Below are 26,398 nucleotides of genomic sequence, written 5' to 3' on the forward strand. Positions count from 1 at the left end.
TTGATTGGACTCACAATTCATTCTTGAACCAATGATTCATTCCAGAAAGATATGACAACTTGACTTTAATCGGTTTTACATCTTTTGATGATCAGGGTGTTGTTGACACTGCCTTCCAACAGCATCACAGCAGAATCCAAACTCTGTCGTATTTTCGCAATTACCAAAATTCACAATTTTGGAAAGACATGTTACTTCAATTTTCCTGACAACCAGTCAAATCCTTCATACAATCCTTTTCCAGTTCGAGCCGAGCAAGGTTGTATGAACCACTCTTGTTTTATGCTCTTCAAATCTAATTCCTTAGCAACTTGGCTTGCAGACAAGGCTTGAGGTAAATCTTGCTTATTTGCCAAAACGAGTAATTTCACATTTTCCAATTCTGGACTCTGCACTACTTGATGCAATGTCTCACGAGCTTCCTCCATACGATCTCTATCTGCAGAATCGACAATAAAAATAATAGCATCATTATTCTGATAATAATGTCTCCATAATTGTCGAATCTTGTATTGTCCTCCCAAATCAAAAATCGTCATTCTCACATTTCGATATTGCACTGTTTCAACATTGAATCCAACAGTGGGAATGGTCGTGACATCTTCATCCAAATGAAGTTTATAGAGTGTTGCTGTTTTACCAGCAGCGTCCAAACCAAGCATTAAAATTTTAGCATTTAAATCTCCAAACAAGGAAGGAAAGAGGTTGGAAAGTAATTGACCCATGATGATGATATTGTTGAGAAAAATGATCGGAATGGATGAGAATCGACGAATCTGTAAGTGTCCAGACGAAATGTGTTTTTTTGTTGAATGTTGGATGTGGAAGGTATCCTCCAGCACGAACATTTATTTCTCTCTCTCATAAGAATGAAGAAATTGAATAAAAAGAACTGATGACGCTATTGATGATGTCATTAAATTCATTTTGTGTTGGCAATTTTTGTAAACAATTTATTTTTGGAATCCGTTTTTTTTTCCTCTTCTTTTCCGAATTCTTTTTTCGTTCATTCAACATTCAAAACTCTTGACATCTACCACACTTGCTTCCTTCTGCAATAAGGTCACATGTTTCCATTTCAAATATTCCTTTTTATGTTTGAGTGGCATGAAAATGGATGGAAGAATGTTTTGGACCACCACTTCAATTTTGATTGGTTCTAATTGATGGAAGGGAATTGTTTCATTTGGATTATTGGTTAAATGTGTGGCCAGTTGTTGATATAAATTTTGAGAGTCGGCAGAAAGATTGACACAATCAATGATGTTTCCTAATTGTTGGAAATCATTGAATGTGATTTGGTGTTTCTTTTCAAGTTTTTCTAATAATTCATAAAAGTATAGATTTTCTGCGGAATGGAAGTTGATTGCAAATGCCTAAAAAAGGAAAATTGTAAAATGTGAAAAGAACAAGAGCAAGTGACTTACCTCTTGTAATTCTCTGAAATTTATGTCCTTCATGTGTTCATACCATTCTTTTTCTATATCTGTGACTTCCTCTGGACCTGGTTCATAACAGCATGCGGTTTTCATCCATTTCTTGTTTTTCAACAATGAAACAATTTCAAGAAGCATGATATTTCCTCCAAAAATCATTAGAGAACAAAGAAAGAATAATGCAATTCCAATTCTGTTGATGACAAGAGTCTTCCAAACAAAAATATCCAACACGACGAGAATTGACGTCAATAGTATCATGAGTTGTGAAATAATATCCACTCTCAAATGAAATGGATCGTCAAACATGTAATAATAACTAAATCCCTATTTTGAGAAATTCATGGTTAGAGTTTAAAAATCACATAATGATTGCTTGAAAATGATCACTTACATGTTTTCTAATCTTTCTCCTATTAGAAATACCATCATATACCAAACAAAGGATGGAAATTAAACTCAAAAATCCAAATTGAGTGGTTAACGCCAATAAGGAAGCATCAAATTGAAGTGTCCATTCAAATCTACCAAATTTCTCAATAATGATATTATGTAAAACTCCATAAAAGATTCCAAACCAAATTGCAAACATAATCATTGCTGTGAACATGACGATCAGAAAAATGATGAAAGGATGAGCCAATCGTTTTAAAATCCTCAAAATAGTCATGCTGACATGAAAATGTTTTAGAATTTGATAGAGATTTCTCAAATAATAAAATCGAATGGAAATAACAATATAGGAAGCACTCAGAAGGGACATGAAAAAGTTTGGAATGGGAATGAGAGGAATGATATTCTTTCCAACATTTTTGAAAAGTGACATTAATATGGGCTCAATGTACATTAAGCTAATAATTAGGATGCAGAATGGTGCAATATATGGTCCAAATAATCTTCTTTGCATGGCTATATTCTTTCTAAACATGCCAATTAAGAACACATAAAAGAACAAACAAGACACAATAACCGTCCACAACATGAAATCTTTCAAAACCAAATCCCAAAATTGAGAAACGTCATTGTAGTGAAAAACACCCAAATACGAGTTGTAACTACTGTAACAATTGGGATCTACAAGTTTGTCCATCATGGAAAGTGCATTTTGTGAGAAAAGTCCATATTGGTTCGTGATATTCATTGCCAACCACGAATCATATTCAATAATAAACGATGATGAAGAAATGGGCATTGGATAGTTAAAATCAAAAACGAGTGGATAAGAGAAAATTGTTGTGTGATAGTCCTTCACAGTAAATGTGGAATTGAACATGGAACAATCTGTGAAATTAGTGTTGTTGTTCATCAATTGCATGAAATTATTGTAATTTTGAATCATGACAGAGCCGACTGCCGTCAACACCTTGTCCAATAATTGTGAATTGATCATGGCTGCATTTCTCACATCTCTTGGAATGGTCAATACTTTTGATGGTACATTTGATGTGAAAACCATGAATAAATCTGACATGGCTTTTTGTTCAAGCTCTTGAATGGAATATGCACCTGTGGTTGAATTTTGATCCAATATCAACATGTTATTTTTGATGGAGAGAGTAATAAGATCGATATCTTGAGGAGGAGCCAAAATGACGTCACATTGTTCAAACCAATTTCGATTTAAAAACGAATCATGTCCCATAATGGATTCAAATCCTGTAATTTTGATACTCAAATCCACAGTATTCAAATACAAGGATGAATTTCTGGATTGAGAGATCAATAAAATTCCTCCCTCAATAGACGCCTCCAGGTATTCTGTCATGTTCGAAGTACAACAGCCACAGGCGTTAATATTACTGAAATCAATAGTTTTAGATTTGTATCGAGGAATTAATCCAACCATTCGTTCCATTGTGAGAATCACCACTTGATTCGATACTTTGACATTCTTGTAAAAGTTCGATTTTTTCATCAATGAAGAGTAATCTTTCAACATGTCTACAATATTAAGTTGAATGGGTTCGAGTGGAGTTGCAGGTTTGTAGCTTTCATTCATTTGAACAGAAATGAGGGGCGGTGAAACACTACTATATGCTTTGTAAAGATCATTAAACACTCGATCGTTCACTTCAGGAGCAGATGGTGATATTGAATGGCTGATATTTGAGAGTGAAAGTGTCTCTAAATTCAATGATTGTTGAACAGATTTCATACATTCATAATAATTGTTCAAGTAATCTTTGCATTTTCCATTTTCAAGAGAGAATAAAGAAGATGCCTGATCTATGAATGGGATTAGGGATTGTTCCATTTTTGAAATTGGACTGTGTTCTCCAAATATTCCGTAATTATAGCCACATGTGTGTAAATCTGACAATTCTGCAAAACATAAATTCACACAAACTCCTTGAGTGGAGTTGGCACAAACACAATGCGAATATCCAGGACATTTCGAAATGGATGGATTTGTGACACTTGGCCCACAAGGTACTTCCTTTGGCAATTCAGAACAAATACCGTTTGCTGCGTTACAATACGTTGAACGACATTCTGAATGATCGCCACATGAAACTCCATTTTCCTTTCCAAATATTCGAATGCACTTCTTCTTTTGATCATCACATTTAGTGAACTTATTCATGAAATGTTGTCTAAAATACGAAGGATAAGGAACACTTTTAAAGGAATAACTCGCTTTTATGTTCAACGAGTCAAAGCCACCACAAGTGTTGTCATTTAAACAAATTTCACTTCCATTTTTCACACACAGGTTTCTTTCACCCATATAGGTAGAAGTCATTTTGTAATTCAACGGACATTCTTGCTGCATTAACAATGAATTGAAAGGAAATCGAAAACGGTCGGAAAAATCATTGGTTAGCAAATAAGGAATACACACTTTTTTCGAAATGGAGGTTGTGGCAGTGGTAGCGATTCTTGAAAATGGAGATGTTTGTTGTTGTTGCTGTTGTTGGAGTGGTTCACAAGAAGTGCCACTTTGACACATTTTGTAACTCATATCTTGAACGTTGGAGAATTTTTGAGATTCTCCACACGTTTCAGAAATCACAGCACGTTTTGTTTGTAATCGAATGCAATGATAATGAGTTCCATTTGATAAGGTACAAATAGCATTCTGAACACAAGTATCATACGTATTATTCAAAACATGAATAAAAGAGCGACTCTCAGATGTCATATCTGTCATTGAGGAGACACCACTGTCACTTGTCACAAAAGGAAAACATGGAGCGCCAACCGGGAGAGAAGGATTTGCCTTCATGGTTGTACATTTTCCTTCATAGCAATTGGTAGTGACTTTTTGAATCGACCCCACACACGAATATCGATCCACACAAGCATCTCCTTGTGCTCTTGTATTCGTAAAGGTACATTTCCGAGTTCGTGGAGAGCAATGAAGAAAGTCAAAGACACAATTTCTAAGATCTGTACTGGGTCCTTCTGTGTCAAGTTCATCATTGTTTGAATCGATCGATGATGACACGAATTCACAATCTTTACGATCGACAATTTCGTTCAACATGTCCATCACACTCACACATTCAAAGCTCAACGTGTTGGAGTTTTTGATCACCAATCGTTTAAAGAACCCAAAAGGACATTGAATTCCTTCTTGTTCTTGTTCTCGAAGGATATTGACAGTGAGCGGAATGAGAGAGGTATTGGCAATGGCACAATAAGATAACCCAGAAGAAGATGAGAAAGAAGATGATGAATTTGTCGTTGTGGTGGTGGCAGTGATGTCGCTTGTAGTTGCAATAGTGTTGGTTATGGTAGTGGTGGTAGTGATGGTAGCGGTGATTGGAAGGAAAGAAGCTGTAACAGACATTGCAAGGATGTTCTTGTTGAGAGGAGTTCTCAGGAGAAAAAGTGTCAACCACAATGACATCACAATAATCCTCAGAAAGAGAGAAGAAGAAGAAGAAGGCATCATTTTGGAGAATTTGTTGTTTCTCGAAAGCTCGACGATGAAAGGAAGTTGAAAGGATTGCTTTGAAGAAGGAAAGGAATGATGATGATGGACAATATTCACAACAAGAGGAAAAGGAGTGAATGGTAATGTTATTGGCATGTTGTTGTGAAAGGAAAAGTTCGTTCGACGAGTGGTCGTCGTTGGGTTGGACTGAGACATTTCATCCTGTGATGATGATGACGGAGGATGATGGCACAGAGGAGTCATTCTCCAGCATGTGAGTAAGGAGGAACAAAAAATTGTTTTGGGTGTATTTGTTTTTGAAATTCAGACATTTGACAGCATCCGGAGGTGCATTCTGGGATTTTTAATACGAATGTGGTAATTGTGTGCTTCGCCTTTGTTCTCTTCACAAGTTTCTTGAAATAACAAGAGAAAGATCATCTCTTGAGGAAGACATTGAAATTGTGTCGATCGAACAATTCGACGATATGGACAAACTGCTTGCATTTAACATTAAGTTTTCAGTGTCTTGAGTGAATTCGTCATAGCTGTCGTCCTCTGAAATTTCGCTAATATCCTCTAAAGCTTCGCCTTCCTCTTGGTCTTCATAGTCACTGGAATGATATTTCGCTAAAATGTCTGTGTCTTCACTAAATTCAGAGAGGGTGACATCTTCCAAATCTGACGCATTTTCTTTAAGTGCAGAATCAAACTTGTGTTTTTCAAAATACTTTAGAACATCATCGAAACATTTCTGAACTGTCTTAGATGTGGCAACTGCGGTTGAAACTGTTGAAGGTAGTACTGAACAAATTTCGTCATATTCTTTTGAAAATTGGCTTGAATTTAGATCGTCATTTAAACGTGCAGATGTTGTTGTCATTGAAGAAGAACAAACGGATTTTGTAGATTTTGAAGATGGAGATGAATGTCTACTGCTGCTATCCATTCTTTGCCTTACTAGTTGTTTTTCTGGAGATGCAAGCAAATGGATATACTTGTCAACTGTTTCTGCTTTCTTTTTAGCACTTTGTATTCGTTTCATGGATTTCATGAAGCGATTGTCTGAACTCGATGAGACAGGATTCTTTCTTCCATGATTCTTTGTTGGGGGAACTTCCGTTATCAGAGAGCTCCTGGTGGACTTTGAATTGATCGACGAAGAGGAAGAACAATTTGAATAATAGCTACTGGTTGTGTTAATTCTTTCAGGCTTTGTGAGGGTCTTGGTTTTACCATCCGATTTCTTTGTCAAGTCCTGTTTGGATTTCTTGGAGTGAGAGGATTTTGCAGTGATCACACGTGGATGTTTGGATTTGGGAATCTCTGCGTCGCTTAGCTGATTCAGTCGTGAGGTGGGAGTGGAGGTTGGTGGCGCAGTTGAAGGTGATTTTCGTCGGTTCGTTGCAGTGGTTATTGAACAACCAGGTGAGGAAACAAGGTCAGACCTTGTTGTGGTTGAGGAATAATTATTCTTCTTGCTTTCTTTTTTCTTTTTGTTTTTCTGTTTGGGGAGAGAACCTTTTGAGAATGACCCTGCAGTTGAACTTGTGAGCTCCTCTTCCATGACCATTGTTTGAGCGTTCATTGCTGAGGGAATCACCACTGGCGATGGTAAACTGGATTTCGTGGGAACATCCATGTTATTCTCTCCCAAATCTTCAGAAGTTTGAGTCTCTTGTGATGAAACATTTTTCTTTGTTAAATTATCAACCATCTTTCGAAACTCGTCCGTGTCCATGACAATCTGGTTTTTTCTGTTTTCCTTACTTTGTATTTTGGAATTGTACTCGTCCATTCTTGTTTTTAATGTTTGGTACGAGTCTCGAGCGTGATCATTCTCGTCATAGTGCAGATAATATTCCCAAGGGGTTTTGTCTGCATATAGTCGGCCCATTCGTACTCTCTTGAAGAAATTATTTGGTTCATCAGGATTTCGTTCATACCTTGCTGCAGGATCGTATTTTGAATTAAGGGTGACACTTTTGATAGAAATTGGATTGGTATTCATGTATATGGTATGTGTTTCGTATGGTTTTTTGCTTTTTGGGTAGGTGTTATGTTGATGAAAATATGAACCTTGATTATTTTCTTTATCGGTGTCGAATTGCTTCTCATAAGGAGCTGTGTCAATTTTCGTGAATTCAGAAGATCGGTATGACTTGTAACTAGGTCTTGAAGTGTCAATAGATTCACCCTTGTATCCCACTAATCCTGAAAGCAACGATTTAGTATCGGGAGAGTACGGCCGAAATTGCTTTTCATCTTGAATCTTATACCTTTCCAATAAATCCCGTCCTTGAACTGCATTGTTTTTTAGTTCTATTTCTTCTCGTGACAACTGCCATTTTGGAGTGTCCTTGGAAGATGAGCATGCACTGCATCTCGAACAACAATTGGCCTCTGATTCTGTTTGTCGTTTCCATTGTGTTTGTTCTCCCAATCGATTCATAGCTGCTGTATAGGCACCACTTCCTAATCCACATCCATCACGTGCTTCGTTTGTTGACAAAAATCCTCCCCTTACTGGATCATAAGTGTAGGAATATGGCTCCGATGAACATGTCATTGGTGTTTGACTTGTTGCAGCTGATACAGGAGTAAAATATGAAATTCCCGAAATTCTTAATCCTCTTCCATGATAAGATCCACTCAATTGTGAAGTTCCTCCATTCTCTTGATGATTCGAGTTCGTGTTGTTGTTAGAGCCTCCTTCCGAATAATAAAAAGATGAGAAGCCTCCTGCCCTTCTCGATTCTTGTTCTTGCATTTTTTTTCTGTTATATTTTGTAATTTGTTTTGGAGGGAAATTTGGTCTGGCGGGAGAGGTTTAAAATTGAGATGAATCCTTCTTCCTATGCATCCTCACTTGTTGAAACGATGGCCGTCTTCCTACTTTTCTTCTTCTTTTCGAATAGATATAAACTCGAGAGAAAACGCTGGAATCGGAACTCCCTTTCGAAAGGGAGTCACGAAAAGGCTTTGTTTTGGATTTTTTTTTAACGAACACAAAAAAATTCTCAAACGTGATCTTTGCGAAATTCATTTTCTTTTGTTGCGAGAGAGTCAAAATTTGTCGGTTTTGAACATTCTTCATAGTCATTCCTCATCATCATCAACAACATCATCAATAATAATTGAGTCGGGTAATCATCCGAAAAACAACTCGGAACAAGCAAAATTGAATTTTATTTTTATTTATTAGAAACATCAGTAATAGTTGAAATGGTTAATTTGAAAATTTTGGATTATATTTGTTGTTGTTTTGTCACAAATGCTGATGAGAGAAGTGAGTTACCTTTCAGTCAATTGTCTAATCCTTCTCCGAATACAGCCTCACATTCAGATGTTATGGATACAGCAACAGACGATACTTGCGAGAGTTCGGAAATGGTCATTGGGTTGTCTCAAGAACAATTCCAAACCATGATTGACCATATTAAAAATGAAATTGACTTTGATGATGAGAAGGCAAATTATATTGTTGAATACTTGACACAGAATAACGTCTGTATTGACACAGATCAAGCACTGGCGTTTATTGAGGCCATACATTTTTCGAATGCCAAGATTGTGTTCATTGAGCAGTTATTACCCTTTATTGTTGACTTAAAATCTGGAAAGAAAAAAATAGTGAGCACGATTGGATTTTACAATGACAAAATCAAAGTTAAAAAGCTCATTAGTGAACATTTAAAACAACGAAAGATGAGTGGAACATTCATGAAGCCATCGACACCATCTGTAAATCAACCAAGATCAACCTTAAGTTATAGACCCATTGGAAATGACGCAGAGTTAGATAGCTTTTCGAATGGAAAACCAAAACAAACATCAGGCAGAAGCACACCAAATTACCAAAATGCAGGAAATAGTGGCAACAATACTTCTGAATACTACACTCGAAAGTAATGTTGGTGGTGAATGAATAGATGACAAATTATCCTCTCACTCGCTCCTCAAGCAACCACAAGAGTTCATCCTCGTCACCTTTCTGTGTACAGATTCAACCATCAATGTTCACATGCACGACATCCTGTGAACAGATTTAACAACCATGCCATTCAATTCTCTCTCTTCATCCATATGTACATAAGTTCATTCACGAAACGTCACACAAGATCCTTATATTATTAATTCCTCCAAATCTCATAACCTCTCTCCAATTCCTCCACCAAGATAATGTTTTTGTCGTCATCTCATTTCCTTTTGCCGATATTATTTGAGAATCACGAATAAAAGAATCCGCTTTTTTGAACGCTTCGATCCAAAACAAAAATGCTCAACTCTGTAGCTTGCAAAGTTTTTTCAAAATCATTGTCTTGGAAGCGTTCAATGATGATGAATCCTTTCATACAAAATGAACATGTTTCATGGAGAGGTGTAAATTGTTTTCACACTTTTATCAAGTCATGTTTTTATTGGCAAATTCCTTCCGATATTAAATTAGATGGAAAAGTTTCGAGGGGAAGCAGTCACAAACCACACAATCGTGACGAGTCCGTACTGTTCGAAGATGCTAAAAATCTTCCACAAAAACGAAATGAATTTGACAAGTGGCAGTGCAAGGAAATCTCTGCCATCAAAGATCTTTCAACATTACTTCAAAAATCAGCAACAAAAGATGCAATTCTTCAAAACAATCAACCCATCTTCGACACTCTTATTCAACATATCAATTGCATGTTATTGGCCCCAAATGCAAAAACTATGATTCACTTTTACGAAAAGTTGGAACACCTTTTTGAGTCACTTCGTGAAACTTTTCAACATTTGAATGATCCAGAATTACAAATCAAACTCTCACAAGAATGGATCACCAAATTTAGAGATTTACAACTTCAACCCGATCAATCCTATGTTGGATTTATTGGTCTTGGACGTTTTTATTTAATGTTGAATCAACTCGAAGAAGCAAAATCTGTCTTTTTGACTCTCAATTTAATTGATAATCAAATGGGTATTGAGAAAGGAGGCACTGGTCACACCGATTATCCAGCTCTCTATTTTTCATTTGTGTACTTGATGAGAATTTATCATGAATTGAATCAGTGGGAACAAGCGGATGGTTGTCGAAGAGCAATTTTGGATATTGAAGGAAATGGCAATGCTGTGATTTCACCCTTCTTGGAAAAATATCAAAAGAACTAACAAAAAACCACTACTGTTCACAACAAGATGTGAAATAATGTGAATAATTTATCACATCCTTCTTAAAGCTCGTGAATTCGTCCTGGTTAGCTGATTATCTCAATAAAATTAAGAGTCATTTTGCATGAAATTAATCCAAGCTTTTCTCAGAGTCGCTATCCGAATCAATGGTTTCCCAATCATTTTCATTGTCTTCGTGCAAGAGATCATTGTGACTTTCGAAGGAAATTTTGGGCACTCTTTTCACAACCTTGACAGAGCTCTCAATTTTTTCTCGGTACACCGACGCAACGTAAACACCACGCTTGTCATAAATACATCTGGTTTGAAAATCAATGTGCATGTCAGGGGAGACTGAAAATAATCGATCAGCCTCATTTCCAGATTTTAAGAATCGACGATATTGTTTTTCCAAAGCCGTACTGGTTTTAGCGTCAAACTTTCCGTCCTGGCCATATTTTCTCTGCCATTGATATTTGTACTTTCTTTTCTGCTCTCCTTTAGGATTTAAATAGGCGTCTTTGAAGAAATTTCGAGTCTCTGGATGAAAGCTTCCAACGAATTGACGTCCAGGTTCCACAGTGATCCAATTGATCTTACGAGGGAGTGTACTTCTCTGTTTCGAAGGATGTAAAATTTTGTTAATGTCATTGAGAGCATAATCAAAGAAAGGTTTTCTGTGCAAGACATGTTTTGCCCACCATAATCTTCCTGAAATGTGATTGTACAAAGTTGACGCATTTAGGTAAGAGTTGGAAGAATAATTCAGTTCTTCATAATCATGAAGTTTTGAAGGTTGTAATAATCGTTCTGTTTTTTCAATTGTACTTCCTCCACCAACACTCCACAATGCACGATTCTTTTGACGGCAATGAATATAGCCCTGGAGTATCATTAAAATTCTTGCAAGTCCTGTAACTTTTTTCATGTTAGCAGAGTCGTCAACACCGCTTGAATGATAATAGTAATAATAAACATCTCTCAAGTAACGAGAGTCTTTGAGAGCTGGATGTCTCACCTTGTTTGGATCATACCCTGCCACTCCAATTCTAAATCCTCTCTGACTAAAGCGATATTGTTAGATTAGATTGAAATATTCAAAATGTGATTACTTACGCATATTTTACAAGTCTCGTTTCATATCTGATGGATGGTAAATAAAGCATTGAATCAAGGTCAAATTACAACAGCTTAAAACTTACGTTGTTGATTGTCGATCTGGATCAACAATATTACATCTTGTTGCTAAACTTTCGGCTGCCCTAGGTAAACAATACACTTGATTACCATCAAAACCGACACAGCAACAAGGAATGTCAAACCCACACAAAATCTCAGTTGGGCTTCTGTACAGTCGAAGAATAATTTGAACTGGTCGAATGGAATGAGAAAACCGAAAAGTTATGGCATGCTCTGTTCTAATGATCAATATGTCCTTAAGTACTGATGTCTCATCTTTCTTAACAGCATATTCCTCAAGAAATTGAGTTGCATGTTCTAAATTTTTCTGAAAAAGCTGATACAAGTACACGATCTTTGCCTCGGCTTGGTTCTCAGTGAGCCCATAAAGGAATAAATCAATGTCACTGTTTTGCCACATTTTTGAGTTCGAATAATACTTGAACAATCGTTGATCTGTTGTCCCCTTTTGTAGTTTTGGTAAAATTTTCTTTGGTTTAGGCAAGCTCATACGATATTCCTCATCTGAGGAAGATGTAAAATAGTCACTATCACTTGTCTCTACTTCTGAATCGTCATCATCTTCCCAATAGCTTTTTTCTAACGGAGACTTTTTCTCATCTTCTACAATGTTATTAGCAATTTGAGAAGTATTTTCTTTTTCATGTGGTACTTGAAGAAGACATGCCAATATTCCTCCACCTTAATATTACATTTTTTATATTTTCTCAAAATCTATAATTTTTCCTATACTTACCTGCTGCAAATACATTGCTCCAGTCCATATCTTTGAACAACCCACAAGTAAAAGCATTGAATTGTGTGAAGAAATCTTCTCTCGAATCACAAACTTTCGGTATAGGGGGCTTAATGAGACCAGATTTTGGATTCAACAGTTTCTCAGCTTCTGATGAATTTTCAAAATCAAACAACAAAGGTACAGTTTCTTGAGGGCCTCTGTGCTGGAAAATATCTCTTACTTGGTGCTTCTCGTCGAATACATTCACAAGATGAAGATAAGAATCATCCAATATAGGGTTATTTCGATCAATAACGAATAAATTTCTTAAGAAATCTTCTTCCTTCTTGATCTTTAGGTTCGTTTCGCCAATATCTTCAATGGGATATCTCAATGGGTCCAATAAATCAATCAATCCTTGAAGTTTAAACTCTTTTGCTTCCTTGTAGATGACTTTTCGTTTGGAATATTCTTTTGGAAGAGAAATGTCATCATTTCCTTTTTGCAGGTAATCTACAAGATACGAGAAGACATCAGGATCTCTGTCAACAAATACCTCTTGATTGTTCATTTCATTGATAAGGGTGTAGAAAACGCTCTCAGGTTGCATTAGTATCTTCTCCATACCAATAGAGAACTTTTTACCTCTAACATTAAAAGTTACTGTGGATGCCTTAATATTATTTTCTCGCTCTCTGATTTTTTCTTTCTCTGTTGACAAATTGCTTTCAATGTTCTGTAATTGCTTTTCGAAAACCTCTTTATGTTTTGATGTCATATTTGTGAAAATTCTCAGCCACTTCTGATCTGCCTGTTGTTGATCGCTTGTCATGGTTGAATTCAACTTTTCTTCAAGCTGACTTTCTGCTGCTTTCCGTCTCTTCTCCATTTTTAATCTTTGCAACTCTCTTTCGTTCCTGTCATATATTGTCTGTTCTATTTCTCTGATCATGGTAGCCACTCTTGCACTCAGCTTTGAGGTTCCAAAATAATCAGACTCCACTAGGAGTTTTTTCAGTCGTTCCAAAGACTCCAAGGTTTTCTCTTCCCAAAGCCCAACATAATTTGTTGACCCTGTTCGGACATGCTCTAAAATAATTGGGAAATATTCAGGGCTTCTATCCGCAAATACAATACAGCCATTGTCATCTTTGTCAATGGCAAAGTCAGAATTCAGCATCACCTTCAACATGTTTTCTCGCTTGTTGATTGTGCTCGTGGATGTAACAAAAAATTTCCCACCCACGTTTAATTTCACTTGGGCATCCTCAGTTTGATGTTTAGTAATTTCCTGCACAAGCAAATTCTCGCAAACACTGGATTCTTTCTTATTTTCGAATTTTTCAATCAATTCCAATTCTTTCTGTCTCCTCTCCAACAGTTCTTTTTCATACTTCATTTTCATCAATTTCTTCAACCCTTCCTCCTCGAGATTCTTCCGCTCCGACATTTGTTGATCAAAACTTCTTGGTTCCTCATACGATGATGATGAAGATTGTGGATCCGTTGAGGAAGAGGTGCGAGAAAAGGCCTTCAATGCTTGTCGTCGTTGTTGTTGATGCTGCTGAGGAGTAGTAGAGGACGACACCACCATGGACTTCTTTCTTGCCATTTTTTTTCGAATTAATTGAAAGCCTTTTTATTTACATTGAAGATCTTTTTGTTGGAATCAAAGCCTTGATACATAAAAGCCTTGAAGAAAGGATTGGATACTACAACAACAACAGTTGAGGTGTTTTTATTGGAAATGAAATTCATCACGCTTCAGACAATAATAGGATGGTTGAATGTAAAAGAATACCTATCTGTCTTCATAAAGGATGATCAAAGTCAATTCCAAATCAAAAAATGTCTTCCTATCAACCTCCTTCGTTTGATGAACCTCTTCCCGGTGAAAGTACTGCTCCATTGAGATCCGGAGATGGTATTGATAATAATTCAGTGATGAATACGTTGATCAATAGTTATAATCAGTAGGTTGAAAAATAGCGTCGGGCGATGATAGATGACCATGAAAATTATTTTGATCGGTTGTATGATAAATATGTTTTATGATGATTAAATCACGACAATTGTGGATACAAATACACCTTGTGTATATCACATATTCGGATCACGCTTATCATGTTCTATCATGAAATATGGATATATTGTCATTATTACATTATTTCATTTACATACTTGACAATTAATTATTAATTATTAATTTTTTAATTTCTAATATTTCTTGTTCGATATTTGCAGAGGCTGCCCTTGTGGACATCCTGTAGTTTGTTTTTTCCATCTCTTCTTCAAAATTGCAGCACTACTTTGCTATTTGTTTTTGACTATTTTCACTGATAATTTTGTTCTAGTATTTGTTCTAGTTGTTCTGCTATTATCGTTTGACTTTTGGACAGTTAAAAATATCACAGGTCGATATTTGGTAGCTTTGAGATGGTGGAATGATATTAAACAAGACGGAACAAGTGTGTGGAGATTCGAGAACAAGAGTGACAGCAAGCAAATTCACAGATTAGATAAGATGATTTTCTGGGGATCTATGTACACACAACCTGTAATTTGGATTTTACTCTCTCTAGTATGCTTTATTAGATTTAATTTCCAATGGATGGTCGTTGTAATTTTTGCTCTCGTGTTGACATGCATTCAACTCTACGGATTTGTGAAATGTTCCAGAATTGATACTGGAAGTGAATTGAAAAATTTCATTATCGAACGAGGACTCTTGCAAAGTGTGCTTGCCAGACTATTCAGCACAGACAGCATTTTCAACAGAGGAGGAGGATCACAATCGAATCCATCCAACGTATAAAACTGTTTAAATTGTATCCATAAAAGATAACTTGTGTATGAATTTGATCACATCTGACCTGAATGGTCATGATGGGAGATTGGAATATTTAATGATCCCTTAATCTTGGTTCTTAATTTTGGAGGTTAATTTTCCAACAAGCACTCTACAGTTGTTTAAACATCATTTGAATACAATAATTTGTAACAACGAAATTTCGATATGGGCGAATCCATTTCTTCCCAATCGTTTCATCAAATTTAATTATTAATTAAGAGCAAGTTGCCAATTTTATTAATCTCATATCCTTGTCCTCTTCTGACAAGAATTCGAAATTCTTGTCGCCATTAGTAGGACGCAATAAATTCAATCATCTCTCTCTCTCACGAAGGGTGCTATCCACTTTTGACCAAATGCTTGACAACAGCACTCCTCCCACGAGTGGTGGTTGGTTGTATTCGAGTGTGTCATCTGGTTCCCTTTCGTGTGGCATTGATTGTTGACAGAGTCCTCTTTGGATGTCAAAGCTCTTATGAGAATGTCAGGCCTCTCTCAAAAACATTACCCAGTTCATCAAGCATTCATTATATGATAGCTGCTTTTTTTGAACCAAACCATTGTAACTCGGTACGTCAAATGTCAAAATCCACTTGCAAAAAAATACGCTAACTTAACGGTCATCAAAAAGAAACAACAACATCATCAACCGCATCAAATTTGTTGTTCAACACTCTTCCAAAACATCATCTTCACGGCTGTTCCCGTTCGCCTATTTTTACTTTTACTTCTCTCAACAACAATATCTCATTCTTTGTAAATTTCTTTTACAATCAATCATTATTGACATTTACAACAATTATTATTCAACAACAACAACAATAACAACAACAAAATGGGACAAGCTTGTCTAGGAGGAGATGCTGGTAAACAAATGGACCAGAGAGTTACTGATTTACTCGAGAGCGACCGATTAAAGGATAGCGAAATTAAATTGTTGTTACTGGGAGCTGGAGAATCAGGAAAATCAACTCTCTTCAAGGTATGTAGAATGATGATGATGAATTTATATATTTGGTAATTTTATGCCACTTGTCAAATTGGTGTCAATGATGTTTTTACTGCGTTTTACCAATCATACGTTTTGAACAATAACCATCAAAAAACAAATATACTATTCATGTTGTTCACTAATTCCTCATGAATATCCATCGTCATCATCCTTTTGAACGGCAACTGTGATGATGACATTTGATATCCATCATCATGACTACACAATGTAAATCTCACTTTTCTTCCAACAATAACAACAATGAACCTCTCTGTTACAACTGTTTCTTCTTCCATGAAATGTTTCTCTCTATGGCGCGTGCGTGCTTGCGTGGTTGCTGCCTGTGAACGTGGTTGTGTGAACCTTCGACCACACCAATGGATTCCAAAAATGATTCTTGATGAACCAAACGCGTTTGGCCATGATGATTGTTGTTGTGCTTGGTCATGTGTGATTGCGATGCGCGACGATGTCTTCTCTCTCGTTCAATAACAACCACACACACTCACTTTTGAATCACTCGATTCACACACACACTCACTTTCCTTGTGGTTCTCTCTGTTTTGTGGGTGTCAATGACGATTTCAATGCTGCTTCAAATGATCCAATGTTATATATATGGATATATGATGGTCGATTTTTCATGAATATCATTCTCGTCATCTCCGTACAAATTTCCAAACAACAATAACAACTTTCAAACAATGATAACTCTCTCCAAACAACATCAATAACAGCAAATCAGAATCATACACGACGGAGGTTACAATGACCACGAATTACTCGGTTTCGTGGACACCATTCACTCTAACGTTCTCCAATCCATGCAAGCACTCATTCAGGCCTCTCACGATCTCAACATTCCCATTGAGAATCCAGAGAATAGACAAAAGGCAGCCAAAATTCTTGAATTACAAAATGATTCTCTCTTGAATATCAACAAGGTGTATAATGAGGCCTTTGCAAATGATTTGAAGGATTTGTGGGAAGATGCTGGAATTCAAGGAGTTTACAAGCGTAGAAATGAATTTCAATTGTTGGATTCTACTGAATAGTAAGTTTTTTGAATCTATTGTTGAGAGTGTTCATAATGTTTTTAACATGATGATTGACAATAATGGCATTCGTGATTTATATGATCATATATCCATTGCGATATCCTCATGTGTTGTTCTTTCCAATTTTCACACAAATGAATGTTTTGTCATTTGTTCACACTCCTTTTTCAAATCAAAACCACCAAAACCAAAACCACAACAACAGCTTTTATACACACTTGAAGAGAATTTCTCAGAAAGATTACATTCCAAACCAACAAGACGTTCTCCACTGTAGAATAAAAACTACAGGTGTGGTACAACTGAGGTTCGAGATTGATGGACTCAAAATGTAAGTTATTTGAGAGAAAACATTCACACATGACTCACACAGTTTCTCTTTGGTGACATGATTCTCACATTTCACATTTGCATCTTGATGTAAATCATATGCAAACTGTGTGTGGAAATTCTTCTTCTCATTCCCTTCTTTATCCATTTTCACACCAAAACATTCAATAGGCTTCTGATCGACGTCGGAGGACAACGTAACGAAAGAAAGAAATGGATTCACTGTTTCGATGATGTCACAGCTATTATTTTCGTTGCCAGTTTGAGTGAATTTGATCAAAAGTGTTATGAAGACGATAGCACTAATCGTTTGGATGAATCCATCCTCTTGTTTGATGAAATTGTAAACTCTCACTTCTTTGAGAAGACTCCTGTTATTTTGTTTTTGAACAAGAGTGACTTGTTTGCTAAGAAGTTACAAGAACGTGTATTCAAGGAAGTTTTCCCTGATTTTGAAGGAGATGATACTAATTTGAGACAATGTGCTGACTACATAAAAGAAAAATTCCTCCAACGTATAGAAGATAAGGATGAAAAGAAGATTGATGTCAGGATAACATGCGCAACTGATACAGAAGCAATCAAGACTGTATTTGACAATGTCAAGGAAGCTATTGTCAAGAACACTGTTATTGGTCGATCTGATTAATATTATTATTGGATTTTTATTTCACACACAACTATGACGATCGATCCTCTTTTCAAGATTGTTCCTTATTATTATTTGGTGTGATGAATTTTTAATTTTTCACACACTTCCGTGACATCATGGATGCACACTTCCCAACTATTGCAACATTTATTACCATCAATAATCCCACAATCCTTCTTTCTGTGAGTTCCTTGTGAATACGTTACTACTAGTATATGCTTGTATAGCACATTTATTTCTCTACTCTTAATAAATTCATATGATTTTGAAATGGTGTGTTTGAGCGATCTGATGCGCAAAACGTTCTCCTTCATCCTTGTCACTTGTCAAAAAATGCCGCGACCAAAACAACCATCATCAGCCAACAACAACTCACCATCATCACCAGTGACTTGCACCATTCAACAACTTCGTTTCAGTGTTGCCATTGACGCTGTCGACAGTCAAGAATCGGGATGTAACAATAATCACGAAAATTATGATTTGCAACATTCGAATGGAATTGAAAATGAATGTCAAGACTCAATGTCATCATCGCAATGCAGTAAAACGATAATTTTGAAAGAACTCATCAAGACAGAAACCCTTTATTTAAATTATTTTGAAATATTGAAAGAGGTAGGTTTCACATTTGACAAGTGACATTAGAAAGTTTATTAAAAAAAACAATCAATATCATTGCCAAAATGTCACAGAAAATCATCCAATCCCTCGCAAGATGTAACATCCTCACTCCAGAAGAAGTCGAAAGAATGTTTTGTCTCTCCCAATTAACCATTCTCTTCAAAGTAAATACTGAGCTCTTGAATCAATTCAAACAAGTTGAACAACATTTACAACAGTCATCATCCTCTTCTTCTCCAACTCTCACACTTCCGAGTGGATCCTCTCCGAGAGCGAAACATTCATTGGGACAAACATTCTTTCGTCTCTCTCCATTTCTTAAAAATTATGTTCAATATTCACACATGTTGGAACCTTGTTTGATTCAATTTAGGAATCGAAAATTGAAAGATAAGAGCTTTAAGGCTATTGTGAAGAAATTGCAACGTTTTTGTACTAAACTCTTGTTAGATGCATTGGGAGAGGATGAAGAAATGTTTTCAAATTCTTTGCAATTTTCACCATGCAATGAATTTGAAATTATTCAGGCCATGAAAATGCCACTACGAAGAATTGTATATTATAGAGATGTGTTGACACGTAGGTTTTTGCAATGAATTGTTTGCAGTATTCATCTTTTTTGAATTCATCTTTATTGACATCATGTGAATGTTCGTGTGAACATTCAACTCCTCTAATGAAAACAATGAATAGAATTGTTAAAGTTAACACCAATGACCAATGATGAATATTCTCCTCTCTCTGAAAGCTTTAAATTAATTGAAATTGTTTCTCAATCGTTTGAGCAACAAATTACAGAACTCGACAATAAGGACAAATTTTACGAAATTAACAAAAAGGTTCTAAAACAATCTGAAAATGGTGACATTATTTCTATTGCAAAACCCAATCGCCTTTTCATTTATGAAAATGAAATGTACGTGACAACGACGAAAAATCTTGCCACTCGTCACCCTGAAAAGAGAAGAAAATCTTCAAAAATTTCTCCAACTGGACTTGATATTGATGCCATCAACAGAAATGAAACAAATGCTAAATTTTTCCAAGATCCTTCCTACCATTGTGTTGGATTTCTATTTAATGACATGATCATGATTTGCAGTACTCATTTTTCAACTCCACAAACTCCAAGAACTGGTTTGAGAGAAACTGCAACCAAAAAGAAACGCATTCGAGAAATCGATGCATTACTAGGAAAGAAATCAATGAGATACAAGTATCACATTTCATTGGAAAGTTTTGAAGAAAGTCCATCTATTTGGATTCGAAAAATAATTTCTGATCATGACCATGCTTTTTCACACATGTTTCAACTGGTGACCAAAGATGTGATTTATACTTTCAAAATGAGAAATGAAGAAACAAAAACTCGTTGGATCAATGCCATTCAGTCGGCCATTGAAAAGAATAGACAAGTTTTGGAAAAAGTCACAAATAATAATCGTCAAGTTTTATCAAGAGGTTATTTAGACATTCCAGAAGCATGGGTCTTACCTTCCATTTTAAGAATTCAATCACTTGCAAGAAAATATTTGGCATGTCTCAAAACTCAAAGAATTAAGAAAAAATCTCGAAAGAATCCAAAAACCAAGCTCGACCATGTGATTCAAAAAGTTTCTCAATTAGACAATATTTTACTTCAAAATCAATCCTTTGTTGAGAGTTATCCAAAAAAACAAGCATCTGCTGTCACCATTCTTCAAAACTATGAAGAAGATATCAATGAAAATTACATTGAAGATGAAAAAGAAGATTCTGAAAAAGAACAAGTTTCATTATCAACAACTCTTGTCACATCATCCATGTCACCCATTTCTCAACCTACTCGAAAAAGCACCATGACTCCGAGAGGAACTCCTTCCACTCCGGTTTTGTTAATTTCCAATTCTCCGAGAGAATTTGAAAGTCAAGACAATGACTTTACTGTGAAGAATCATTCCAATAGTACAAATTCTGTAGAGTTTCAACAACATCAACAACAACCTATGGATGAAATGAAATCGGTGGAAATGCATGATTCATTAGTGTCACAGCAACCATCTTTAGAAAATTCACAAACCATTGAAAATTCTAATATCATGTCATCCAACAAGAATCAAACTTCAAATATTATTAATTCAGAAATGTATTCAAAAGAAATTGTTTATGAGGACGAATTTGAAAATGAATATATCGTTCGAATTGGAGATGAAATTGTTTATGAAGATGAACATGGAGATCAAATTTCTGAAATTGTGACTCCTGAAAAATTCTTGGAAATGCTTGAAAATGCCAAACGAGAACAACAACCCATGCAAACAATGCAAAATCGAGAGCAAGAACAAATCAATAAGAATGAAATTTCAAAATCGACAATGGATGAAGAAAGAAATGACACTACAACGAATCAACTCGACAAGAAAATTACAACGTGTGAAATAATTGAAGAAGAAACAGAACAGAGAGAAGATCATCAAAATTCGCACCAGATGAATTCACAAGTCGAAACGATGCGAGAAAATCATGATTCTTCTCAGACAAGTACTGACATAGATCATTATGTTAGAATTGACAAGATTGATGAATCCGATAGGAAGAACAGTTCTTCTTCATTGATTTCAACAACACACACGCTGTCACAAGAAGAAGTTCCCTCCAGCAACAACAACAACAACTCAACAACAGTTTCATCTTCACAACCACTCGACCAACAAGATACAAACATGGATTGGAACAACATGACAAGTAATGATCTTATTAGCAACAGACTGTCCACAGAATCCAATAAGAGTACCACTTCATCGACTTTCAGGACCTCAACCTCTAACTCTGGTTCGGACATTTCAAAGAAGATAATTGCTCCATGGCAAGAAGAGCTTTTAAGCAAGTATAAGAATGATGGAAAGTTCAAGTTTGTCACACAGACGGCAGAGCAAAAACTGACCACTACTACATCACAACCTTCAACTCTAGAGGATCTATCTGTGCCACCTCAGCAGGGATTACCACCAACAGATCGAATGGCTATAATCTCTCCTGTTCATCATAGGGAATCTATTCGAGTCAGTGCCGATTTCCACAACTTTTTGAACAAGTTCAAGACGATTGAGCAAAAAACAAAAAAGGAGGAACAACAATTGTTTAGTCCTCGAGGTACTCACATGGCAAACAGTACAAAATCAGACCAACAACAACATTAAATTATAATTTGAAATTATTGAATCAAATTGATTTATTGTTTCCTGAAAGATCGAATTCTACTCGATATTGCAGAAAATAAATAAGAAACATTGTTTTGTTTGATTGCTCGATCAATAATGTCAGAGAAGTCAACTCTTTGACTTGATATTGGTTGAGCACACTGTACAGAGAGGAGAATGGACTCCTTATTAACCTTGTTGAATGTTAGAGAGACATCGAGCTTAGTTTCATCTCCATGTGTCAAAAAGGGTATCCTTAATTCGACATCGACCACTTGTTTCGAGTGAAATTCTCGACAATCAATGATATCAATACAGTTAGACCATTTTAGGAACTTAAACTCGTTCACAGCTGATAAAATTGGATTATCCACTGAAGAGGACGACTTGACATCATCAACGTTGTATGAAGATTGTTGTTGTTGGTCTTCATCAACCATCGCACCATCATCTTCTTCACCGACATCTGAAAAAGAGAGTCTTTTTCGAGTGTCTCCCAAATATTCTTCCAAAGTCTTTGGTGGTTCAGTTGGTAATTCTTGTTCATCATCTTCAAGGACAGTTGGAAAGTGTGTTGGTGGTTGAACAACATCTGCTGTCGTGTCATTCACAGCTGGTCCTGCTGCTGGCATTACATCTTGACTCGATGTTTCAACATCTTGTGACGATTGTTCTGGCGTAATGGATGTTTGCATTTCATTCCTTTGATCGGCGGTGGTTGCTGTTGCTGCTGTTGGATGAGTTTCCATTTGGACATCTTCATCATTTTGTGAGGCAGCTTCGCTCTCAAACGCTTCAAACATCTTTTCATATTGTTGTTTGAGGAATTTCACTTGATCGAACTTGGCAAAAAGAAGTCTCGTTTTTTCATCCAACTCGTCCTCTAATTGTCGATTTTCAAGCTTCTTACTCTTGTAAGCTGTTTTTTCTCTCTCCACTGCAGTTTCATCCACACTGTGAGATTTGAATCGATCCATCACGTGCCCATTCTCATCCAAATGTTCCAAACGAGAGAGCGAAAGCTTCTTCGAATAGAGCTCACGATATAAAAAGATCAATTTTTTGAATTGCTTTTCCATCATTTGCCCTTCCAAATCCTCATCCACAATATTGTTACGAGCAATATCCACTTGGCGATGAAAAGTGAGTTTCGGATGGCTCTCTAAATCACTCCCGAGAACAACTTCTCCGGTATTGTTTTGAAAGGAATCATTCATCATGGTGGCTGATGTTGTGGTGTTATTCATGGCAAGCATCATCATTGAGGATTCTCCGAATGAGAGTTGCATGGCTGAAGAGTCTCTCATGGGTGGTGGTGGCGAGAAGAGAACACTTTCATTCGCGTGGGTGGTGGTGGTGTGATAGTGGCCACTCATTTTGACCGTTTTTTTAAAGTTGAAATTCAAAAATGTGAACGTTAAAAAAGGCGGTGAAAAAATAAAATCTTTCATTCACCAACACCGTTGTCATCAATTCGTCATCATTCGAACAACGAAATGTACTCTCTGTCCGACTATAGAATTCGTTTCCATGGTTCAATCCCTGTCGAAGGTATCCTCTTCGTCTGTGGAGGATGAAGTGTCCGTGAGGATCGTATCCTTGCGTAATGCCTTCTCTCCTTCACTTAGTTTCTTCGATGCAAGTACGGCTGCTTGTGATGGAGATTGTTGAGCCCTCTTCTTTTTCTTCCTCGTCTTTCCATTGAAAGTTGTATTGACATTGGCTGAAGTTGTGATTGATGATGGAATTTCCGCTGGTGAAACATTATTCATTGGAGTGGTGTTCAACACACTAGCACCTCCTCCTCCATTCGTGGTCGACAAGGATGACCTGTTGTTCATGCTTCGTTGAGTGGATGGTGTGACGACAGCTGCGAGAGGTACATTCACTCTTCTCTTAGGTCCATCGTCCTCATCTCCACTACTCACATCGATACTATTGGAATAGGCCAGAATACTCGATGCAATACCAATCTCTCTGACATTATCATTAATCAGCACGGATCCATCCCGAAGGAATTTTCGTTGTGTCTGAAAGTCGACCTTTCTGTTAGAATCCAAAGACGTTGTTGTACCTTTTCCACTTGCTTGTTTGAGTTGATCGTCTATGAGGTCATCATCCTTTGGGCGAACAATAATTGGATTTATTCTCTCCAAACGATTGCACAATTCCCGACCTGATTCTACATGGATATTGAAAAGTTCGATCTGTAACTTGACATCTCTGAGCTACCATAATGATGATGAGGCTTTTAGGACGACTGATTCATGAATCGGCTACTACTACTTACAATATTCTCTTTTTGCTTTTTAATTCTGTTGAGCTTTTGCAGCGAGGCTTCCCAATACCTATTTCCGTATCTATTGTAGTTGGAGTGTGTTTTTCATGTTCATCATCATCATCATCATTAGGATCGGAATTACCCTCAAACAACTCACCTCTTAATAAATGTATGTATAAGATCAATATCAAGATTTATTTGTTCCAATTCTGCTGTCATTACCGTATAGTACGTATCTAACGTATTGACCACCTGGAAGGAATTACGACCATGTCATGAAGGATCTCTCCATTCGTAAGCCGCATGATGATGAGAATGAAAACTTACGGTGAGCAAACTTTCGGTCATCTTTTTTGAACATTTCCCTCCAATTTTCAAAACTACATTTGAAAGGATGCATTCGAACAGAAAAAGAGATGCTGTTGCACTGAAGTCAAAGTAGATGACATATCGCTCATCTCCTTCAAAGAATTTCTACGAAACGATAGCCCTACATCAAGAAAAAACACCAAAATTTTGGTGCTAAAATTTCGATCCACTTTGAACGCTCGCCATTCTAGAGCCAAGAAAATGCTCTTCTCAAGTGCCAGGCCACCGAAAAAATTTCGATCCACTTCAATTTTGTAAACCAAAAAAATTCGTTACACCGCTCAGCGTATTTATGCAAGAGCCTGATGATAACTCTTAGCACAAACAAAACAAATAAGTGAACATCGTACAACAACAACACCCCACAACAAGCAATGGCTCCAGCAACCAAGAAGACTGAAAAATCCGACAAGCAAAAGGAAACCAAGAAGACCAAGGCCCCAAAGACCACAAAGGCAGACAAGGCTGAAGGTGAAGCTGATGACGACAAGAAGAAGAAGAAGTCCAGACATGAATCCTACAGCTCCTACATTTACAAGGTCTTGAGACAAGTCCACAGCGACATTGGTATTTCCACCAAGGCAATGTCCATTATGAATTCCTTCATTCAAGACATCTTTGAAAGAATTGCCAATGAAGCTGCTCAATTGTGTAGAGTGAACGGAACCAAGACCTTGTCATCAAGAGAGATCCAAACTGCTGTCAGATTGATCCTCCCTGGTGAATTGGCAAAGCACGCTGTTTCCGAAGGTACCAAGGCTGTTACCAAGTATCAACAATCCTCTGGTAAGCCATTGACCAAGAAGAGAGAGAAGAAGGAAAAGAAAGAGAAGCCTGCTGAAAGCAAGTAATCTGCTGATCGAACACCTAACTTGTTCTTGTAAATTTTACCTCCACCTTGTCCTTGCCTGTGAAGCACAACACAACAACCTAGGATTGTGCAACGCATTTTTTGATCCATCACCCTAGATCTCGACAACTCGACAACCATGTATAAATTCAAATAAAACTTTAAAAATACATAAATTATTAATTTTCATTTGTTTCGCTTTTCGTTTAAGGTTATGTAAGAAGAGATGAGATCATTGTTGTACGGTTGTCACTCCATACTTTTTGAAATTCCTCAGCAGCACCGACAATTTGATGTAAACGGTTCCGCATGAAATGGTCGTTTGCTTTCTCCGATCTTCTCCATTATGTACAATAGACAAATCCTTCACTTGCATTCTTCCTCCTACAATGAAATCCGATATCCGATCTTTAAGGGAGCCCACTGGCCTCCATGTTGGACACTCCAACTCAAAAAATCCTCCTTGCGAAGGTACGTTTAACACTCCGTACGCCACAAAATCATTTCTTCCGTAGCTGTCTTGATACCACATTTGTATGACAATTTTAGGCCATCCTACAACGGTCGGAGTTGAATAGTGAATATCGATGGGATGAGCAAATACATTCACTCGATCTTCCGAGTGTCGTTTATTCACTTGAGTTTGCCCCTTTTCAAGGCCACTGACATGAGTCCAATGGGATCCCTTCTCCACATGAAACGAGCAAAATAAATTATCCTCAAAGAAGCCTGTGGCTCCAGCAATTTCTCCAATCAAGTGCAATTCTGCCATTTTTTATTGTTGTACAAGCGAGCGATACATTTGGCGGGGTTTGTGTATTCAAATTA

General features: G+C 36.7%; 13 protein-coding genes across 13 annotated transcripts; 6 read left to right on the forward strand and 7 right to left on the reverse strand.

The window, feature by feature from the left end:
* Positions 1–191: 191 nt before the first annotated feature.
* FDP41_008108 (uncharacterized protein) lies at positions 192–725 on the reverse strand (the record flags this gene model as incomplete). Its single annotated transcript, XM_044711926.1, has 1 exon — positions 192–725. The coding sequence occupies one exon, from the start codon at positions 723–725 to the stop codon at positions 192–194; it is 534 nt and encodes a 177-aa protein (XP_044558117.1).
* A 285-nt stretch (positions 726–1,010) lies between these two features.
* FDP41_008109 (uncharacterized protein) lies at positions 1,011–5,229 on the reverse strand (the record flags this gene model as incomplete). The annotated part of the gene is made up of 3 exons (XM_044711927.1): positions 1,011–1,376; positions 1,428–1,763; positions 1,831–5,229. 3 exons carry the CDS (start codon positions 5,227–5,229, stop codon positions 1,011–1,013), a joined length of 4,101 nt encoding a protein of 1,366 aa, XP_044558118.1.
* Positions 5,230–5,722: 493 nt separating this feature from the next.
* Positions 5,723–8,086, reverse strand: FDP41_008110 (uncharacterized protein; the record flags this gene model as incomplete). Its single annotated transcript, XM_044711929.1, has 1 exon — positions 5,723–8,086. One exon carries the CDS (start codon positions 8,084–8,086, stop codon positions 5,723–5,725), a length of 2,364 nt encoding a protein of 787 aa, XP_044558119.1.
* Positions 8,087–8,541: 455 nt separating this feature from the next.
* On the forward strand, positions 8,542–9,228 carry FDP41_008111 (uncharacterized protein; the record flags this gene model as incomplete). Its single annotated transcript, XM_044711930.1, has 1 exon — positions 8,542–9,228. One exon carries the CDS (start codon positions 8,542–8,544, stop codon positions 9,226–9,228), a length of 687 nt encoding a protein of 228 aa, XP_044558120.1.
* A 423-nt stretch (positions 9,229–9,651) lies between these two features.
* Positions 9,652–10,467, forward strand: FDP41_008112 (uncharacterized protein; the record flags this gene model as incomplete). Its single annotated transcript, XM_044711931.1, has 1 exon — positions 9,652–10,467. One exon carries the CDS (start codon positions 9,652–9,654, stop codon positions 10,465–10,467), a length of 816 nt encoding a protein of 271 aa, XP_044558121.1.
* Positions 10,468–10,597: 130 nt separating this feature from the next.
* Positions 10,598–13,997, reverse strand: FDP41_008113 (uncharacterized protein; the record flags this gene model as incomplete). Its single annotated transcript, XM_044711932.1, has 4 exons — positions 10,598–11,531; positions 11,584–11,610; positions 11,670–12,348; positions 12,404–13,997. 4 exons carry the CDS (start codon positions 13,995–13,997, stop codon positions 10,598–10,600), a joined length of 3,234 nt encoding a protein of 1,077 aa, XP_044558122.1.
* Positions 13,998–14,233: 236 nt separating this feature from the next.
* Positions 14,234–15,200, forward strand: FDP41_008114 (uncharacterized protein; the record flags this gene model as incomplete). Its single annotated transcript, XM_044711933.1, has 2 exons — positions 14,234–14,358; positions 14,630–15,200. 2 exons carry the CDS (start codon positions 14,234–14,236, stop codon positions 15,198–15,200), a joined length of 696 nt encoding a protein of 231 aa, XP_044558123.1.
* Positions 15,201–16,071: 871 nt separating this feature from the next.
* On the forward strand, positions 16,072–18,264 carry FDP41_008115 (uncharacterized protein; the record flags this gene model as incomplete). The annotated part of the gene is made up of 4 exons (XM_044711934.1): positions 16,072–16,218; positions 16,965–17,281; positions 17,491–17,616; positions 17,787–18,264. 4 exons carry the CDS (start codon positions 16,072–16,074, stop codon positions 18,262–18,264), a joined length of 1,068 nt encoding a protein of 355 aa, XP_044558124.1.
* Positions 18,265–18,600: 336 nt separating this feature from the next.
* Positions 18,601–22,070, forward strand: FDP41_008116 (uncharacterized protein; the record flags this gene model as incomplete). Its single annotated transcript, XM_044711935.1, has 3 exons — positions 18,601–18,885; positions 18,963–19,470; positions 19,585–22,070. The coding sequence occupies 3 exons, from the start codon at positions 18,601–18,603 to the stop codon at positions 22,068–22,070; spliced, it is 3,279 nt and encodes a 1,092-aa protein (XP_044558125.1).
* A 32-nt stretch (positions 22,071–22,102) lies between these two features.
* Positions 22,103–23,446, reverse strand: FDP41_008117 (uncharacterized protein; the record flags this gene model as incomplete). The annotated part of the gene is made up of 1 exon (XM_044711936.1): positions 22,103–23,446. The coding sequence occupies one exon, from the start codon at positions 23,444–23,446 to the stop codon at positions 22,103–22,105; it is 1,344 nt and encodes a 447-aa protein (XP_044558126.1).
* A 159-nt stretch (positions 23,447–23,605) lies between these two features.
* On the reverse strand, positions 23,606–24,570 carry FDP41_008118 (uncharacterized protein; the record flags this gene model as incomplete). Its single annotated transcript, XM_044711937.1, has 3 exons — positions 23,606–24,190; positions 24,361–24,430; positions 24,509–24,570. The coding sequence occupies 3 exons, from the start codon at positions 24,568–24,570 to the stop codon at positions 23,606–23,608; spliced, it is 717 nt and encodes a 238-aa protein (XP_044558127.1).
* A 524-nt stretch (positions 24,571–25,094) lies between these two features.
* On the forward strand, positions 25,095–25,571 carry FDP41_008119 (uncharacterized protein; the record flags this gene model as incomplete). Its single annotated transcript, XM_044711938.1, has 1 exon — positions 25,095–25,571. One exon carries the CDS (start codon positions 25,095–25,097, stop codon positions 25,569–25,571), a length of 477 nt encoding a protein of 158 aa, XP_044558128.1.
* A 231-nt stretch (positions 25,572–25,802) lies between these two features.
* On the reverse strand, positions 25,803–26,342 carry FDP41_008120 (uncharacterized protein; the record flags this gene model as incomplete). The annotated part of the gene is made up of 1 exon (XM_044711940.1): positions 25,803–26,342. The coding sequence occupies one exon, from the start codon at positions 26,340–26,342 to the stop codon at positions 25,803–25,805; it is 540 nt and encodes a 179-aa protein (XP_044558129.1).
* Positions 26,343–26,398: the final 56 nt, after the last annotated feature.

The sequence above is a fragment of the Naegleria fowleri genome, assembly GCF_008403515.1.
Source record: "Naegleria fowleri strain ATCC 30894 chromosome Unknown tig60, whole genome shotgun sequence".
Lineage (NCBI taxonomy): Eukaryota > Heterolobosea > Eutetramitea > Acrasida > Naegleriidae > Naegleria > Naegleria fowleri.